The 19,434-nt window shown below is 38.6% G+C and overlaps 1 protein-coding gene across 1 annotated transcript in view; it reads right to left on the bottom strand.

The window, feature by feature from the left end:
• Window positions 1-232: 232 nt before the first annotated feature.
• Window positions 233-19,434, bottom strand: part of LOC110102997 (putative clathrin assembly protein At5g57200) — a 39,234-nt gene continuing 20,032 nt past the window's right edge. Inside the window, exons 12-15 of the mRNA XM_020831527.2 lie at window positions 2,414-2,581; window positions 2,256-2,331; window positions 1,861-1,976; window positions 233-914 (exon numbers count right to left, since the gene is read on the bottom strand). Coding sequence (XP_020687186.1) covers window positions 489-914; window positions 1,861-1,976; window positions 2,256-2,331; window positions 2,414-2,581 — 786 coding nt within the window. The 3' untranslated portion in view covers window positions 233-488. The remainder of the gene's footprint in view (window positions 915-1,860; window positions 1,977-2,255; window positions 2,332-2,413; window positions 2,582-19,434) is intronic.

Genomic DNA, 19,434 nt, shown 5'->3' with positions numbered 1-19,434 from the left:
CATTTCCAATCCTCCTCCTCAACTTTATAACCTAAAATTAACTAAACTAGGAAACAAATCAGAACATACAACATCTGGATTACCACTGTATTAAAACGATGCTTGAAGCCAAAAGCATCTAATACCAAAATAATAATATACAGCATTAAATAAAGACTTCAATTATATACATAAAACAACCATATGCTCGCAATCTTACTGCATTCATACAAATCATATGTATTTACATCGGTAGAATGTCAGATCAAGCTTTTTGGATCACATCCCAATAATTTTTATTTTTATTTTATACATCTGCTGCAGTGCAAATCACCAAGAAAATTAAAATGCAATATACATCTAGCTTTCATTATACAAGCAACATCAGTGTGAAATTGGTATCCTCTCCATGAACAAATAAAACTAAGTTAGACAGACCAGAATGTTCACAAATAGTTTCCAAATAAGACTGGAAATGTATGTATAATGAGGGGAAGAAATCAGTTCACTCAAATCAAACTTGAATTGCCTTGTGATGGAGCATTTTGTGAGTACTCGGTGAATGGAACAGCAAAAGGATTTGTTTGACCTGCTTGCAAGTGATGATTCTCCGTTTGATAGCCATATGGCACCATCATCATCATTTGTTGTTGTTGGTAGCGCTGAGACATTTGTTGCTGCTGATAATACAGTTGTTGTTGGTGGTGGTAGTGATGGTGATGATAATATTGTTGTTGTTGTTGTTGTAGTTGTTGTGTCATTAGCGTCATTTGAACATCGGTAGGAGGTGTAAGGCCGCTCGGCATAGTGAATGGATTACTCGGCTCGAACGAATTGACATTCGAACAACCAATGGAGTTGTCTCCAGCAATTTGTTGTCTTCTTGATGCATCATCATACAAGCTATCTAGTAACAGCTTATCAAAACCTCCTGCCTGGTTTGCACAAGACAAATGTTTTATTAAGACCTAGTTTGATTATGAAACGAATTGATTTTTTAATAGGAATGTTCTATTTTCTTGGTGATCAAGTTAATAACGCAAGTTCTCTTAGTCTTCTATTGTTAATAATACTACATTGTTAGTGAACAATAGTCAAACAACTGAAATAATCAGAAAAAATAGCTTTAATAGTAACACAATTGCACCCATGTTGAAGGGAGGAGTTCAACCCCCACCCACCCTTGTTGAGAGATTCCAAAAACGCTAGTGAAATGCAGTGAGCTAATCTTCTTAAACGCTAGTGAAATGCAGAAGGTAATTGATACTATTTTTTTACATATTTTTACTGTTACTAAACCTAATAAGAATGTAAGAGTTCTTATGTGGATTCTCACAGAGAAATGATTTAGCCTTAATTAATGACGTTTTTTCTTGATCATAAGGTCGTGTCGGCACTGATACTCTATGTCACTACAGGAAAATTAATAATTTCCGGCAATTTTGATGTATTTCTGGCGGTTTGGAAAATTTACGATAATTTCTGGCTGTTTATAAACCGCCGGAATAAACCACGTAGGAAAAGCAAACCAACAGCCAATTTCCATTAGCAAAAATTTCCTGCAATTTTCCGGCGGCCCAAACAACAGGAAATTTATGAACCCAAAAACCGCAGGAAAATTCTGGCGCAAAAACCACCAGTTGTTAGCTGTGGAAAAACTAAAAGCCCGGCGGCAACTTGGCGCCATCCGGTATCGAAGTTTCCGGCAGCTAAACTGTGAATTAGCCGTCGGAAACCTGTGTAATGAATCAACATAAATTCTTCAAGAGAGAACGCACGCTTCACAAATCATATTCCATAGCAGCTGAATTTAAATTATAAATTAGATTAAAGCATCATAAAATTTGTAAAAGAGTAGGATAAATCCTTGTAAATACAAACCAGTTTGCTTTCCACAACATTGCTGATATTGTTACTCGGGGTGGACACCAGTGCTAACTCCCATCCTGAGCCGCTACTGAGTAAATCTTTAAGTGTTGCTGTCCTTAATCCTTCCTCTACCAATAAAAATAATAATCATAATTACTTGTGCAAAGATAAGAAAGCATTAGAAGAGTAGCATGACTTGTAATGAGCTAGAAGTCCTTGCAGCCTAACTGATTGCAGTAGAGTAAAAAATAGAGCAATGTTTGCAAACTAGCAATAAATGTTCTTATAAATTGAAGAACCTTAATCACATTTATGTAATGATCTTTTATGTTAAGCTATATGGTTCACAGATCAATCAAAGGAAGATTGGGTGTGGTGCGATGTGCAGATTGCAACAAGAAACTCACCTGGCTGGATGATTGAAAGAGCCAATGCATTTTTCTGCTCAATGTCTGAAGCAATGGATCTTATCTCTTCAATACCCTGAAAGCTCACAGAACTTAAGTCATCGCAATCTTCCTAATATGGGACTGTATAATAGTTTACATGGAACAAAAGCATTTACCAGAAGATCTGTTGTAATCTCCAAGGGGGGTTCGACCTCAGTGATTCTTTCTAATGGTTCTACAGCCTCAACAAGTTCTTTTACCTCATCTACTGAAAGCTCTGTATTCTCTGTTGTATCCGCATGTTCTTCTTTTTCGTAGGTTAAGAGGTTTGTCTCTTGATGCTCCTTTACTCCAAAAAAGGCAAAAACAGGATAAATTCCTTAAAGAAATTCCATTAGTTTTTTTAACAAAGGTGATGTGAAACATAAAAAGGAATTGCAGAAATTTAACAAAATTTGTTAAGCTTGCCAATTTTAAAATTAATGTTTCAAAAAATTAGATTCTAGGATTTCTTAGTTGTTGTTTTGTTTTGGCATGCAGTTACAAAATAGATTAGGAGGGAAATTCAAAATAACAATAGATTTATAATAAATCTAGATGCACAAGTAACAGAAATCCACCAATTAACAACTAGAAAAATTCCCCTTGAGTTTCCCTCACTCACACTCTTGAGAGCTATTTAGCGGAGGAAAAATTTCAGCAAATTAAATGACGCCACCAAAAGACAGAAGACGCCTAAAGTATTGCCCAATGAAAACTTAGCCAGAGGGGAAGGAGTTGGTGGATTTTGGAGAACTCGCCACTGTCTGGAGATTTGGTGCTCGTCAATGGCATTCATCAAAGTGAAGAGGATCCGATCGACGAAGTCGTCGATGGTGTGGTCGATCTCAAAGTTGATGTCGAAGAAGGGTGATCTCAACACATCTCCTCATCATTGATGGTCATATACGAATCCATGGTCTTATTCAGGATCGGCCATTCATGGGAAGTAGGCCGAGGTTGTGTATCTTCTTCCTTGGATAGCGTATGAAGCATGGGAGAGGAGATGGAAGGGAGGAGGGAGAGTTAGGGTGGTCGGCCAAGGCTAGGAGAGGGACCACCTTTTGATTTCAGATTTTAGGTTTAGGTTGAGGAGGGAAAATAATTTCAAAATCTGAAATTTAATTTCAGATTTTTAATTTTGGGATGGAGAGAATGATTTAAACTTTGAATCTCCTTTAATTGGGGTAGGTTGGGGCGGCCCACCTTAATGGGAGGGATTTAATTGAGAGCAATAATGGGAAGGAGTTAATTAAGAGAGAGAGAGAGAGGGGGGAAGGGGTGGCTAAGGGGAGAGGGATGGGGGTGTCCATATTCAATGAGGTGTCTGCATGCAATGAATGTGGGATTTGGAATTAAATCCAAATTAATTTTAGATTGGGAGCGATTAGGGGAGCTTCCTAAAATAGATTTATTAATTAAGAAAGGTTTTGAAATTCAAATCTATTTAAATTCAAATTAAGAGACTTTCCTAATTAATAATAGGATAAATTTGGAAGGTATTTAAGAGGCGATTTGAATTTGAAATTAAGGGACTTGTGGAGGAGTGGGCTGGCGGCTAGGGTTTGGGCTAGGTAAGCTGGCGGCTAGGGGAGGGGCCGGATCTTGGGGTTTGATGGGGAAAAGGGTTGGCAGTGGGGCTTGGGGCCGTAGGGTTGGGTAGTGTGGGGAGGGGGGTTGCTGGCTTGAGGTGGAGAGGGGAAGGAGGCCAACGGTTTGAGGAGGAGGAAGGAGGCCGGCCGTTTTGGAGGAAGGTGGGGACGAGGCCGACAACTAGTGAAGAAGAAAAGAGGGAAGAAAGGTGGGGGAGGGAAAACCGAGAGCCCGGACTCAACCTGCGGCTAGCGAGAGTTACTTTTCCCTCACCTAGGGACTTCACCTCTCACTAGAGCTCTCAACACTCCAGGGGACAATAAAGCATAAATTTTCATTCATCGATCATCATCATATAATAGCGAGGGCCCTCATATATAAGCCTCAAAGCAACAAAAGGCACAAAGATTAAAATGCCCTTTGGGCTACAACACAAACTAATCCCTCACAGTGGTACAATGGTAAAGACTAAAGCATAAAAAAATAATACAAAAAATGCATTATAAGTAAAGACTACTAATCGTAGTTGTCGATCTATGATTCCTATGGTGATAGACGTGCTGGAATCTCCTACTTATGTCCTCATCATTCTCCCCGGGTAGGAGAATGCTCGACCCTATCGAGTAAGCGTAACAAGTGATTTCATACAACTCTAGAAGGTCGAAGTCCAATCTCTGTGGCTCATCACGATCAATCCACATGTTCTCCATCTCCGATTTTCCTTTCCATTGAACTAAATAACTTTGGCATCCACTGTCTTTAGTGGAAATGATTTCATCATTAAATATTACTTCAATTTTCTCAGCATTAGGTAGTATGGATATTTGGGAGTAGAGGTAGGCTAGGGTTCTCACCAGGTAGGGTCACACAAGGTTCAATATTTAGAGAATTTGTGGGATTAAATCAGGTCCTTCAAAGGCTACTAGATCTTCAATGTTAAACGTATGATTCATGTTAAAATCTTCAGGAAGGTCTAGCACATAAGCATTATTATTTATTTTTTATATTATTTTAAAAGGTCCCGCGCTTCTAGCATGTAACTTTTTAACGGTCTCTTGTGGGAATCGTTCAGGACGAATCCGTACCATTACAAAATTTCTAACCTTGAATTCTTTAAATCTTTTCTTAAGATCCGCATTAAGTTTATAATTGGCATTGCTTTGTTCAATCTTTTTATTAGTTTCCTTGTGCAATTCCTAGAGGTGTGATGCAAATGCAAATGTAGACTCAGATGCTCTTAACTTAAGACACATAGGGATCAAATCTATAGGTTGTCTAGGTTGGTACCCATACACAATTTCAACAGGACTTAGATCTGTGATTCGATTAATAGAGTTGTTATAGGCGAACTCATTTGTAGGAAGTTTGGAGTCCCAATCTCGAACATGTTCTCCTACCAGGATTCTTAGGAGGTTAACTAGACTCCTATTAACAACTTTAGTTTTCGGGTCAGTTTGAGGATGAAAAGCGGTTGAACATTAGAGATGTGTACCCATCTTGTGCCACAACATCTTCCAAAAATAGCAAGTGAACTTGACATTTTGATCAAATACTATGATTTTAGGTAAGCTGTGGAGTCTAACAATCTCATCAAAGTATAGTTTCGTGATTCAAGAGACATCAAAAGCTTTGGAACAAGAGAGGAAATTGTCCATCTTAGAAAAACGGTCAAGTACCACACAAATTGAGTCATGCATTCTAAAGGTCTTAGGTAATCCAAGGACGAAATCCATACTTACGTCTTACCAAGGGCAATTGGGTACCGCGAGGGGTGTGTAGAGACCTGTATTTTGTTTACGCTGTTTAGCTAACTGACAAGTGTGACACCTTTTCACTAATTTATTAACATCACGTTTAAGGCTAGCCAATAAAATCGATGTCCTATAGAGGCAATGGTTTTAAATTTGGCTAAAGTGTCCAGCTAAACCTCCAGCGTGTAATTCCCATATAAGGAATTCTTGTAGTGAAGTGTTGGGAATGCAGAGCTTTTGTGACTTAAACATATATTCATCTTCCAATAAGAAATCATTGACCATTCGTTCACTTCCAGTCGTCAGTAAGTAATATGTTTTCTTAAAGTCAGGGCAGTCTTTATAATCCTTCTTAATTCGTTCGAATCCAATTACTTCAGCTCTCATTTCTCAAGTTATCCTCACTCGACGACTTAATGCGTCTGCCACTTTATTTTCAGAACTTGCCTTGTGTTTGATCGTATAGGTGTATTCTTGCAAGAAATCAATCCAATGGTCATGTCGGGCATTGAGTTTCTTTTGGGAGTTAATATAATGCAATGCCTCATAATCAGAGAAGATAACAAATTCTTGTTGGAGCAGGAAGTCTCCAATACCTAAAGGATTGAATGATGACATAAAATTCTTTGTCATAGGTAGAGTACTGCTGCCTGATAATTGACTATATTACTTACAAGCTATTCTTAAACTACTTGCCTAGAGCACTCACCCAAGAAATGCTAGCCTTCGTAGGATTTTCACATATTACAATGCCCTTGCCCATATTAACTCAAGGGCAATTAAGTTAGAGTGGTATATAATACCCAAAATGTTCAAAATAAATGTAAGTATAATTTTTTTTTATCGAGCATGTTGACATATAAAAGTAAATGTAAAATATTCATTTAGTTAATAAAGAACTATTCATATTTTAAAATCAGTAAATTAAACTAAGTTGATTTAACTATTTAATTAATACCATATGGTAACAGTGGTTTTATTTCATTATTTATTCATGTTATTGTAGCATAGTTTGTGTGTGTTTGTGTGTGTGATTTGTGTAGGATTCCAAAATTTGAAAGAAACATTGATTGTATTATCAGATTTTATGTTTCTAACATGGTATTTTGTGGAATAGTTGGTGTAGAAATCTGGTTTGTGGAAAATCAGTAGGGAGAAGAGTTAAAGAAAGCTGGTAGGTGAGCCAAAAGCAGTTAAAAATGTTGATGAATGTGTTGAACTCAATATTTTGAAATTTAGAAGGATTATTGATCTTTATAGTTACTTAAAAAGGTTAGAATTCAGTTGCTGTCGCTAAATTCAGTAGGGAAAGAGTTGGAATAGGAAAAAGGTACGGGAAGGCGGTAGAGAAGGAAATTTTGGAAAAAAGAAAAGGACACGATGATGGTTTAAAATTGCGCAATATGAGGCTCGCCTTGAGGCCCGCCTTTGCGCAATTCCAGTAAAAAACGCCTCGATGCTTACGCCTCGAGTTTTTTTTATGAGGCTTGCGCCTCAACTTGGTTGAGGCCCGAATTGAGGCCCGCCTCGCCTCACTGGCATGAGGCTTACGCCTCACGCTATATATATTAAAACTTAAAACAATGCATAGAAAGCAGAAATTTTATAAGATGTACATTCATGTTTATTATTTTATGATAGCATTTATTTTAGTTAATTCCAATTTTATTTATTTTCTAAGTAATAATAATTATATGAGCACTGTATGATTGTGAGGAATGAATAATGATGGAAAAGTAAAATAAGTCATATATGCGGAATAGACCCGCGCAAGTAAAAGCGAAAAATCTAACGAGGTAAGCATGTTACTCTCAATTCTAAAAATTTGGAATTTAAACTCAACCTTAAATGAAAGAGCAGTTTCAATTCTAAAAGTTGGAAAACTTGACACAATATTGAATTAGAAAGCTGAAAGGGTGCAAAAGCTTATAGCCATCATATGACTTGTTTCAAGGTGTTGAACAGTTGACAAGATGCACAGTTTTACTATGCACTTCTTATAATCAGTATGACATTTCAATGTGTGTCCTAACCATATTAATAATGTTAAGTATTACTTAATTGTTAACAATGTTATTATTATTTATTATTTATTATACATTGCTTGTGTATTTCATAGAATCCTAGCTCATTTGTAGTGGTTGTACTGCAGGAAAGGGGAATGAGCCTGTAGGGCAGTAAGAGGGGGTAACTATCTTTTTTTGTAGTGTATATACTTTTTGGGTGTGCATAGAGGTTCAAGTGTAAGTTGTATAAAGACTTTTGATATGTAAGTAAATTTGAAAGGTTTTAGTAAAGCTTTGTTTAAATCAAGAAGTGTATTTTATTTGAGGTATATTATATATGCTTCATATTATCAAAATCTTGTTAAATTATGTTTAATTGTTTTACGGATAGTTTGAATAGACTACTATTTACTCCAATTCTGATATCAGCATTTCAGATTAGGGGTAAGTATCAAGAAGGTCTATTCAAGATTCTCCTTCTCTGTTACACTCTAGTTTGACGATAGAGGGGTTCAAATCGAGAGTGACAGATTATAGAATGTGAGGAAAGAATTTAAAAACCAAAACATTACTTAATTTCTACTCCAATTTTGACTATATGAGTAAGGGCTAAAAATTATTAGATATGTAGTGATGATACTGAGTTTAGATTATATGTTAATGCAACATTTGCTTATGATACAAGACTTAAATGCCTAGGCGATATTAATTAAGAATTTTGCACGCTTTAATTTAGAGAGCAATATTAACTAAAGACTTGTAGCGATTTAAACAATGAAATAAAATAAGAAAGGGGTGAGACTAGCTTAGGCAAAGCCACAAAACTAGAAGTTAAGATCACAAAATAATTAAACTTTGAGCTTAGCAACAATTTTAAATCCACCAATTAAATCTGCCTGCCCCAGATCATGAAGACAATGTTCCCACCCGGAACAAGTTTACTGACCTGAGATGGGTCAAGAGAAATAACTCTTCTGGGGAGCTAAAGAAATCTTTTTGGAATCAACAGCTCGAAGCTCCAATCCCTCCAAAGAAGAACGAGCCTGAAACACTATCGGCTTGAGTTTACAGGGTCCTGAAGACCGTGAAGGAGAAGCAACAACAACAACAACAACATCAAACCTTTATCCCACTACGTGGGGCTGGCTACATAAATCCTTTTTTTTCCATTGTGTCCTATTAAAGGTCAAATCTCATTTAAATCTAATAAAGAAAGGTCATTCCTAATATTTTTTAACCAAGTCTTTTTAGGTCTGCCTCTATCTTTCTTAACATAAGTCAAATCTAATACCTCTACTCTCCTAACCGGGTCATTGGAAGGCCACCGTTTTATGTGACCAAACCATCTAAGGCGACTCTCACTAATCTTATCTTCTATTGGAGCTACTCCAACCTTTTCACGTATATGCTCATTTCATATCCTATCTCTAAGAATAAAGCTATTCATCCACCTAAGCATCCTCATCTCTACCACACTTAACTTAGTATTATGCTTCTCTTTTAATGGCCAACATTCAGCACCATTAAGCATTGCATGCCTCACTACCATCATATAGAATTTTCCCTTAAGTTTGAGGGGTACTTTTCTATTACACAACAAGCCCGATGCATTCTTCCACTTCAACCATCCAACTTTAATTCTCCTGATAATATCCCCATCTATTTCACAATCACTCTGAACAATAAATCCAAGATATCTAAAACGTGAAGTCTTATTAATGACTTGATCGCCCAAAGTCACAATCTCCTCACTATGTCTATTAATACTAAAATTACACTCTGTGAAGGAGAAGGACTGAAGAAAAAGTTTCAACGGCCTTTGGTGATCGAGGCCAGGAGAACCCCGTCGAGTGAGTGCCTATTTATTACGGCGGAGAGAAGAGAAAGAAAGCAGATTCTACGTGGTGAATATCGGGGCGTGACACCTAAACCACATGTTCAGGAATCTATCGCCGAAAGGTCCCGGTGGAAAGAAAAACAAGTTTGGAGGTCAAAGCCTCAAAGAAAAGGGAAAGAAAAAAAAAGATAAGTTGATATGGGCGTAACATCTGGTGTAGCTTCCCGGAGATCCACCCCTAACAACAAACAGCGTCAGAAATCGATCCCAAAGAAGGCCCACGACGGCGCCTATTCCGACAATCGACGCCTTGGAGAATCCTCCAAGGGATCCCGTCGCTCACTAACTCCACCCAAAGAGTTAGACAACTTTGACCGTAGCCCACAGGTCGAAGAAGTTTTCTTGCCGAATTAAGAACCGGAGATCCAGTGGCGTCCCTGCTCGGAGATCCGAGTACTAGAAGAGGAAGAAAAAGAATACATGGAAAAAGAAGATGTAGAAGAAGAAGAAGAAATGAACAACACCATGAACATGGAAGTCGTCTACATGGTGAGGCACACTAAGATCAATGATGAAACCTACTATGACGACGGTGAAGGCGTGACCGTTGGCAACCTCCACCTAGGCAAGCACACCGGCGTCTCCATGAAGATGGGTCCACCACTAGCAGAGGTGGTCATTCCCAAGGAAAGAACGAAGTGGAGGAAGTAGAGGGGAATCTCCCCGATGATGAAAACACCACACTCGCCGACATGAGAAGGCAGATGAGGCGATAGATGAGAGTCAAAGACAGGAAAATCTCCCAGTTAAATGCAAAGATAACTGAGATGATGGCTCAAATTGGAGCAATGATGCAGATGATGCAGAGAACTGCCGCTATTGGTGCCATATCTAATCCTCCTGCCGATCCTCCAAACTTCCAAATGTCTCAAGTCTCAGTAGTACGGGGTACTCCTGAGGGTGGTAATTAAGTCAATAATACCCGCCAACCCACTCTGCAGAACATTGCAAGTACTTCCAAACCTGTGACTGCTGCATAGTTGGAAGGGATTATCACTGAGAAGATCAAGGCCATCATAGCTGCCGATCAAGAAGAAAAGTTAGTGGGCAAGGGTCGCCCGTACCCTGCTAAATACGACCAAGTGTCATACCTGAAAGGGTATTCGGTCCCAAAGTTCAACACTTTCAACGATACTAAAAATCCCAGATATCACTAATTGGCACAATTCAAAGCCACATGCGGGAATACAGAGGTAAATAATGCCCTACTCTTCTAATAGTTTGTCAGCAGTTTGACAGCAACTACTTTCGAACGGTATGTCGGATTACCAAATGACTCTGTAAAAACATTCGCAGAGTTGGAAGTTATGTTTGCGAAGAGATTTGTCAGCACAATCGAGAAGATCACCATCATTGACCTCGCTCTGTATAAGAGAAAAAGGGAAGAATCAGTGACTAAATACATCACTCGCAACCTAAGTATGAAATGTGAACAATAACATGAATAAGAGCATGCTGTGCAATTATTAATTGGAAACATTTTGATGATAAGATTCAACTTTTTTTGTACATGGCTATCATAACCACATTTCAAGATCTACTGGACAGAGTGGCCAAGTTCGAGAAATTGAATTTATCAAGATTAAGAGTCACTTTGATAAGCCCAAGAAGGCTAAAGCCTTAGGTGCTAGAAGAGGTGAAGCTGACTCTATTCTTTTCTAGAACTAACAAAGAAAAACAATTGGTTTACAACGTAGACAAAGGCAAACAGTTGATGCAATATGAAGAAAAGCCAAAGAAAATCTACAACCCTAACCCCCAACCAAAGCTGATACTTGGGGGCAATGATAAGCCACGAACTTATTAGGGTGGTGGAGAACGCCCGAGGCAAGCAACGAGAACTGGTGATAGAACATTCCCATCCCTCAAAGAAAAGATAAATAAAGAATATTCATTCAAGAGGGAAAGTGTCGCCTTATTCCACAGGCGCTAAAAGTGGGGTTAGAACTGCTAGAATGTAAGAGGCCCGAGGAGTCAAAACACACTAGTGACCCAAATTATTGCCCATACCATCGAGTAATCAGTCATCCTATTCAATATTATTATATCTTTAAGGATTGGCTCGAAAGAAAATATCGGAAGGGATAACTCACGCTATCAAATAATGTGTTAATTAATACCAGAAAAGAATCAACTCGGGTAGTTAGTTACGACTTCCTCCGTACCCCCGGTTGAAGAAAGAAGAACGAAAAAGAAGCCAATTCAAGAAGAACAGTGGCAGACCGCGATCTTTAAGAAAACTGTGAAGATGTTAAGACAGCTTGAAGGAGTTTAAGGTGTGAAATGGAAGTCTCCTACGAAATCGATGTTAGATCCAAAGGCATTGCCTGTTGTGCGAGCATCTACATCTAAACAGCATTCCAACTAAGCTGGTTCTTCAAAGTCTGGAAAGATAAAGTCTTCTAAAAAGAAAACCAAGCTAAAGAAACTCAGGGATAAAAAGACAGCAACTCAAAGGGTTATCGACAGTTTGAATGAATACTACCAAACTGTGAGGCGACCTATTAAGCTCGTTGACTTCATGTCAGAGCTTAAAATAGATAAATCTGAAGAAGATGATGAAGACTCTTCCCGTAGAAGTATGTCGGGTCATCTCAATGACACCAAATGCGCTAATAGAAGAAGAATGCATTGAAAAAGTACCCTCTGAATCATGTAGGATGGTGTTACCAATGGAAAACAGTTCAGATGAGGATTTCTATTTTATTAAGACAGATGAGTTGGGCCTCAACATAGCATCGCGGATGGGACATGTAAACTTGGGTGGTGACTCTGAATTAACAGATGAATCCCTAGACGCAACAATGGCTGACTCTGAAGAAAACGCACCATTAAATGAGTCTGAGGCAGAGGAGGTCACTCAAGTGCAGTTTAGAAGTGATAAGATAATGCCGTCTCCACCAAAGAAAGGGGTCTCCAACAAAGATAAGGAGAAAGAAATAGTCATCAACGATGATATTATCTATGAAAATCCTAAGAAAAAAAACACTCCAGCCAAAGGGATAAATTATAATATCTTATCCTATCTGAGAAAAATACCTGCATAATTCAAGAGACTTTGATCCAGGCTCTCAAAGATTCTGAAAGATACAAGGCATATTTTGTTGAACGTAATATGACTGAGGTCCTACAAGCTCGTAACGAGCCGTTCATCATCTTCTTCGAAGAGGACATGATGCTCGGGACTACAGACCATAACTGTCCTCTCTATATTACTGTAGAGAGTGATAAGATGATAATCAGTCAGATCTTGATCGATTCCGGATCTTCCATAAATCTCATGAGCCTTAAAGCACTGAGATTAATTTGCCTTGAAGTGGAACACCTCGAGCCAGATAAGCTGATGGTGCATGGTTTCAATGAGAAAGGGCAAAAGACCCTTGAATTATTCATGCTCCCTCTTGTATTTGGAGAACATGCAGAAGCTAAGTTCCATGTAATTGATACAGACACTTCATTCAAGACGCTACTAGGTCTGTATTCTCTAGGAGAATAGACGGCTTTTCAATCTCAGATAGTGTACTCATAGTCACTCGTATTCCCTTGCAACACTTCAAAGAAATTATTCCACATGAGGTGCATAAGGTTGAAGAACTCACCACCCTTTATCTGCCTCCAATTAAAAAGGGGATTGCGCCAGGGAACATACTATGTTTTGCAAGAATGCGCAAAGAAGAAAATAACGACTGGCTTTGTATGCTCCTCGATTCTGAAGAGTTACTGCCTACAAGGCTACCTAGGTTTAATATTAAAGGTATTCAAAGAATACTACGAAAGCAAATCAATATTCCCAACACTAAATGACAACTTCATACAAGCCTGGGCCTCTAGTATGGAAGGAATCCACGTCCATTATGACAGAAGGATATTGCTGCATACAAGGGTATCAAATTCATCAAGTGAAAATTTCTCCGGAAAGAGACTTGCCGAGTCATCACATGCAGGGAAATTGAATCCGATGACATTGACGTTGGAAGACGTACGAAGTTGACAATTATGATGATCAACTCGTAGAAGCCAAGCCTACACCAGAAGAGCTTGAAGATGGTGGACAAGCAGCCACTATGGATAAGCTAAAGGAAGTCAACTTAGGAACTGAGAAAGACTCTCGCCCAACCTTCATTAGTTCTCTCTTACCCGAGGAACAAATAGAAGAAATAAAAAACTTCTCTGTGAATTCAATAATTGCTTTGCCTGGACATATGCTGAGATGTCCAACTTATCCCCGGATCTAGCGGTTCACAAATTAGCCATTAAACCATATACAGCACCTATCAAATAAACTCGAATGAGAATGAGATTAGAGATTGATAAAACTAAGAAGCTCATAGAAGCAGGCTTGCGAAGAAAAATATGCCGACTAGATCGTCAATATTATCCCGGTGAAAAAGAAGAACGGTCATATTAGTATCTATATAGATTTCCAGGACCTCAACAAAGTGTGCCCAAAAGATAACTTTCTGCTTCCCGTATCCGAACTCCTAGTGGACAACACATCAAATTATGGTATGTTCTCATTTATACATAGATCGTCGGGTTACAATCAAATCAAGATGGCGCTTGAAGATGAAAAGCACACATCAATCAGAACGTCCATCGGTATTTTTTGCTACACTATCATGCCATTCGGCTTGAAGAACGCTAGTGCCACCTACCTACGGGAAATGACTCGTATCTTTGATGAATTAATATATCAGAAGGTCAAGTGTTATGTAGACAACCTAGTCATTAAGAGCGTGGACCGTAAGGATCACTTAAATGACATGAAGATCGTGTTCAAGATGATTAGAAAATATGATCTGTAGATGAACCCCCTCAAGTGTGCTTTTGATGTAGACAAAGGGGTGGTCAACTCATGTCCAAAATAAATCAATTTTGGCTTCCCCCGAGTTTAAAAGCTCAATCAATTTGAGCTGAAATTTTAGCTCATTTATGAGCTGGTCTTTAGTTCATTTATTGAACTAAGGGTTAGCTCATTATTAGCTAACATTTTAGTTCATATTTATCTTTTATTAAATGTTATAGTTTTTATTATTATATGTTTTTAATTATGTTAGTCTCTTGAAATTCCAAAGCGGCTTTTGGAATTCCAAGATATTGTTTCATTTTCCCATTCGGTGGCTCTTTGGATTCCACCAAGGGTTTTGTTTTTGTGCCTTTGCCCATTGGGATTCCGACCGGCTGCTGGTTTTCCGCATCTGGGATGATTCTTGCGGTTATGGCTCCTAGTTCCGTGCGGCCTCCTTGTCTCCCGCGGCTGCTGCTTCGGTTCCTAGGCTTGGGTTGTTTTCCGTGATGCATGGGGGGGATCTCCGTGCTCATGGTGCTTAGGTTCTTGTGCAAATTAATGTTATGTGTCTTTTGATATTCCCTTTCATACCTATATATATGGGGGATTTGTAATGTTTTAAAATAGTTGAATGTTATGTGATTTTTGGAATCTAACTTGCGGGTTATTGGAAAAGCTTGCGAGCTTTGTCTGTCTTCTTTCTCATCCCCTCTGGAAATCTTGCGACCTCTTTCCAACCTTTCGTCTCGTCTTCTAATCTCTTTCGTCTCTCCGCAAGTGCCACTCCACCTATATCCCTCTTCTCAAAAGTGAAGCAACTTTAGGGTGTCTTTTAATTTCGAGTCGAGTTTGTAAGTCGTTGTAATTTTGTTTTTAATTTCTAAGTCGATCTTAGATTTGAAATGTAAGAGTTTGTTCTTCCTCATCTTAGTCTTCATCTTTCGTGAATTAGTGGATCTTCGGTTAAGGATCAATCATTCGCGTGGGCGAGGGGTATAGGCTCCCCTATATTTCTTTCCCCCACCAATTTGGTATCAGAGCAAGTTAGGAAGTCATAGGTTGTGTTTGTCAAGTTGTAGTTTGTTAAGTTTGTCAAGTCAAGACATTTTGTTGTGAGTCTTGTTGAGTCTCTAAAAGAATTGTGATTCTAGAGTTTTTTTTTAGATTGAGTTTTTTTGAGTATTTTTGAGTCGTCTAAAAAAAATGAAAAAAGACAAAAATCAAAGAAAACAAGTCCGATGAAATTGAAGATTCTATGGATAGGTGGATTCCATCAAAGTCAACACATCCTCTGGAATATGAACTATACAAGCTTCAAGTATGGAAGCATCTACATACATAAAGGTACATCAAGAAAAAGCAACGTTTACAAGATTAATTCCTGAAAGAGCGAGATGAGATCCTGCAGAAATATGAAGATAAGATCAATGAATTAGATGCGACGCCTTTGCCTCCTCAAAAGAAACCAAAGCTAACTCATCGGGAGATGAGTTCTTCAAGAAGGGGAGAATCTGATGTAGACAAAGGGGGGTCAACTCATGTCCAAAATAAATCAATTTTGGCTTCCCCCGAGTTTACAAGCTCAATCAATTTGAGCTGAAATTTTAGCTCATTTATGAGCTGGTCTTTAGTTCATTTATTGAACTAAGGGTTAGCTCGTTATTAGCTAAGTTTTAGTTCATATTTATCTTATATTATATGTACTTTTTATGCTTTTTATATTTTTAATTATGTAGGTCTCTTGGAATTTCAAACCGGCTTTTGGAATTCCAAGAAATGTCTTTTCCCATGCAGTGACTCCTTGGCTTCCTCCCTTGGGCTACTGTTTTCCGTGCCTTGCCTCTTGGATTTCCTGCCGGCTGCTGGTTTTCCGCGCCTGGGCTCTTTCCCGTGGCTAGAAATGAGAAACCATAGTCTCCAAGAAGATAACAAAAATGATGAAACAACTAGAAGGATTTTCGGGTGTCAAGTGGAAGTCTCCTACAGAGCCAGCATTGAATTTAAAGTGGTTGCCTGCATCATGTGCATCTACCTCTAAATAGAAATTTGGCCAAGCTAGCTCATCAAAGTTTGGTAAGTCAAAATCAAAGGCTTCTAAGAAGAAAGTAAAATTGAAGAAACCTATGGAGAAGAAGTCTGCAACTCAAAAGGCCATTGCCAGTTTTGGAGAATATTACTAAACTATTAGGAGGCCAATTAAGCTCGATGATTTTATGAAAGAGATCAAAATAAATAAAAAGGAAGAAAAAACTAGGGATGAATCCCTTCCTACAGAGATATGCCTAGTCATCTTTGCCACATCAAAAGTATTAGATAGGGAAAAATACACTGAAGAAGCGGCCCTTGAGTTATGCCCAATGGTGTCATCAATGGAATATCGTTCAAAAGAGGATCCATGTTTTATAAATGATGAACATTCATTCCCAAGCATAGCATCACAAATGGAGTAGGTGAAACTGGGGGATGATTTTGACTCTATAAATGAATATCTAGATGAAACGATGGCTGACTCCAAGGAAAACACTCAATTAAATAGGTCTGAATCGGATGAGGTGGTGCAGGTGCAGTTAAGAAGTGGCTAGGTACTGCCACCTCCACCAAAAAAGGGGGTTCCTAATAAAGATAAGGGGAAGAACATAATTATCAATGAAGATATTATCCCTGAAGACTCCAAGAAGAAGGAGGCTTCAGCTAAAGGGATAAATTATAATATCTTATCCTATCTAAGAAAAATACCTGCATAATTCAGGAGACTTTAATCCAGGCTGTCAAAGATCTCGAAAGATGCAAGACATATTTTGCTGAACATAATATGACTGAGGTCCTACAAGCTCGTAACGAGCCGTTCATCACCTTCTTCGAAGAGGACATGATGCTCGGGACTACAGACCATAACCATCCTCTCTATGTTACTGTAGAGAGTGATAAGATGATAATCAGTCAGATCTTGATCGATTTCGGATCTTCCATAAATCTCTTGAGCCTTAAAGCATTGAGATTAATTTGCCTTGAAGTGGAACACCTCGAGACAGATAAGCTGATGGTGCATGGTTTCAATGAGAAAGGGCAGAAGACCCTTGAATTATTCATGCTCCCTCTTGTATTTGGAGAACATGCAGAAGCTAAATTCCATGTAATTGATGAGGACACTTTATTCAAGACAATACTAGGTCACCCCTGGTTACAAGAATATGGCGTTGTCTCGTCAACACTACACTAGTGTATGAAGTATCTCAAAAATGGAGAAGAATTTAGGATCTCTGACAACATCCAGCCCTTTGCAGTCCATGAAGTAATGATATATGAAGATGCTAGATAATTCATGCCAAAGAAACTAAAGTCATAGAGCTCTCTTGAGGCCAATGCATCAAATTCAAAGGCTGTAAAGTAGCCCGAACAAGAATGTGAGAAGAAGCAAGTAGGGAGAAAGAAGGCAACGCCGACTCTTCTCAAAGCAGCGATCACTCCTAGACCAAAGAAACATATGCCTCATCTAGGGAGTGACACGGATGAAGATGATGTCACTCCAACCAAATCCCGAAGAGTATACAGTCTACGGATGAATGGAGTATGGAGGTTGAATATTTAAACGATGATTATGATTATGACTCTATCACATGAACATGGTGTCAGATGTATTCTCTAGGAGAATAGGCAGCTTTTCAATCTCAGATAGTGTACTCTAGTCACTCATATTCCTTGTAACACTTTAAAGAAATCATTCCACGTGAGGTGCATAAGGTTGAAGAACTCACCACCCTTTATCTGCCTCCAATTAAAAAGGGGATTGAGCCAGGAAACATACTATGTTTTGCAGGAATGCGCAAAGAGAATAACGACTGGCTTTGTATACTCCTCGATTCTAAAGAGTTACTACCTACAAGGCTACCTAGGTTTAATATTAAAGGTATTCAAAGAATGCTACGAAAGCAAATCAATATTCACACCACTAAATGACAACTACGTACAAGCCTGGGCCTCTGGTATGGAAGGAATCCGCGTCCATTATGACAGAAGGATATTGCTGCATATAAGGGTATCAAATTCATCATGTGAAAATTTCTCCGGAAAGAGACTTGCCGAGCCATCACATGCAGGGAAATTGAATCCGATGACATTGACGTTGAGGAGACGTACGAAGTTGATAATTATGATGATCAACCCATAGAAGCCAAGCCTACACCATAAGAGCTTGAAGATGGTGGACAAGCAACCACTATGGATAAGCTAAAGGAAGTTAACTTAGGAACTGAGAAAGACTCTCACCCAACCTTCATTAGTTCTCTCCTACCCGAGGAACAAATAGAAGAAATAAAAGAACTCTGTGAATTCAGTAACTGCTTTAAATTTGTCTGGACATATGCTGAGATGCCCAACTTATCACTGGATGTAGCGGTTCACAAATTAGCCATTAAACCAGATACAACACCAATCAAATAACCTTGAACGAGAATGAGATTAGAGATTGAAGAACAAATAATTGCTAAAACTAAGAAGCTCATAGCAGCAGGCTTTATCCGCGAAGAAAAATATGCTGACTAGATCATCAATATTGTCCCGGTGAAAAAGAAGAATGGTCATATTGGTATCTGTATCGATTTCCGGGATCTCAATAAAGCGTGCCCAAAAGATAACTTTTTGCTTCCCGTATCCAAACTCCTAGTGGACAACACATCAAATTATGGTATGTTCTCATTTATACATAGATCGTCGGGTTACAATCAAATCAAGATGGCGCTTGAAGATGAAAAGCACACATCAATCAGAATGCCCATCGACATTTTCTTCTACACTATCATGCCATTCGACCTGAAGAACGCTGGTGCCACCTACCAGCGGGCAATGACTCGTATCTTTGATGAATTAATATATCATAAGGTCAAGTGTTATGTAGACGACCTGGTCATTAAGAGCATGGACCATAAGGATCACTTAAATGACCTGAAGATCGTGTTCGAGACGATTAGAAAATATGATCTGAAGATGAACCCCCTCAAGTGTGCTTTTGGAGTCTCCTCCGGCAAATTCTTAGGATACGTTTGTCACCAAGGAATTGAAAAATGATCTGAACAAGATCAAGGCAATTATGAAGACATCACCTCCTAGAAATCTTCGTCAACCT

The sequence above is a fragment of the Dendrobium catenatum genome, unplaced genomic scaffold, assembly GCF_001605985.2.
Source record: "Dendrobium catenatum unplaced genomic scaffold, ASM160598v2 fragScaff_scaffold_1515, whole genome shotgun sequence".
Classification (NCBI taxonomy): Eukaryota; Viridiplantae; Streptophyta; class Magnoliopsida; order Asparagales; family Orchidaceae; genus Dendrobium; species Dendrobium catenatum.
Note: the sequence above shows the minus strand (reverse complement) of the source record. Positions and strands in the feature narration are given on the sequence as shown.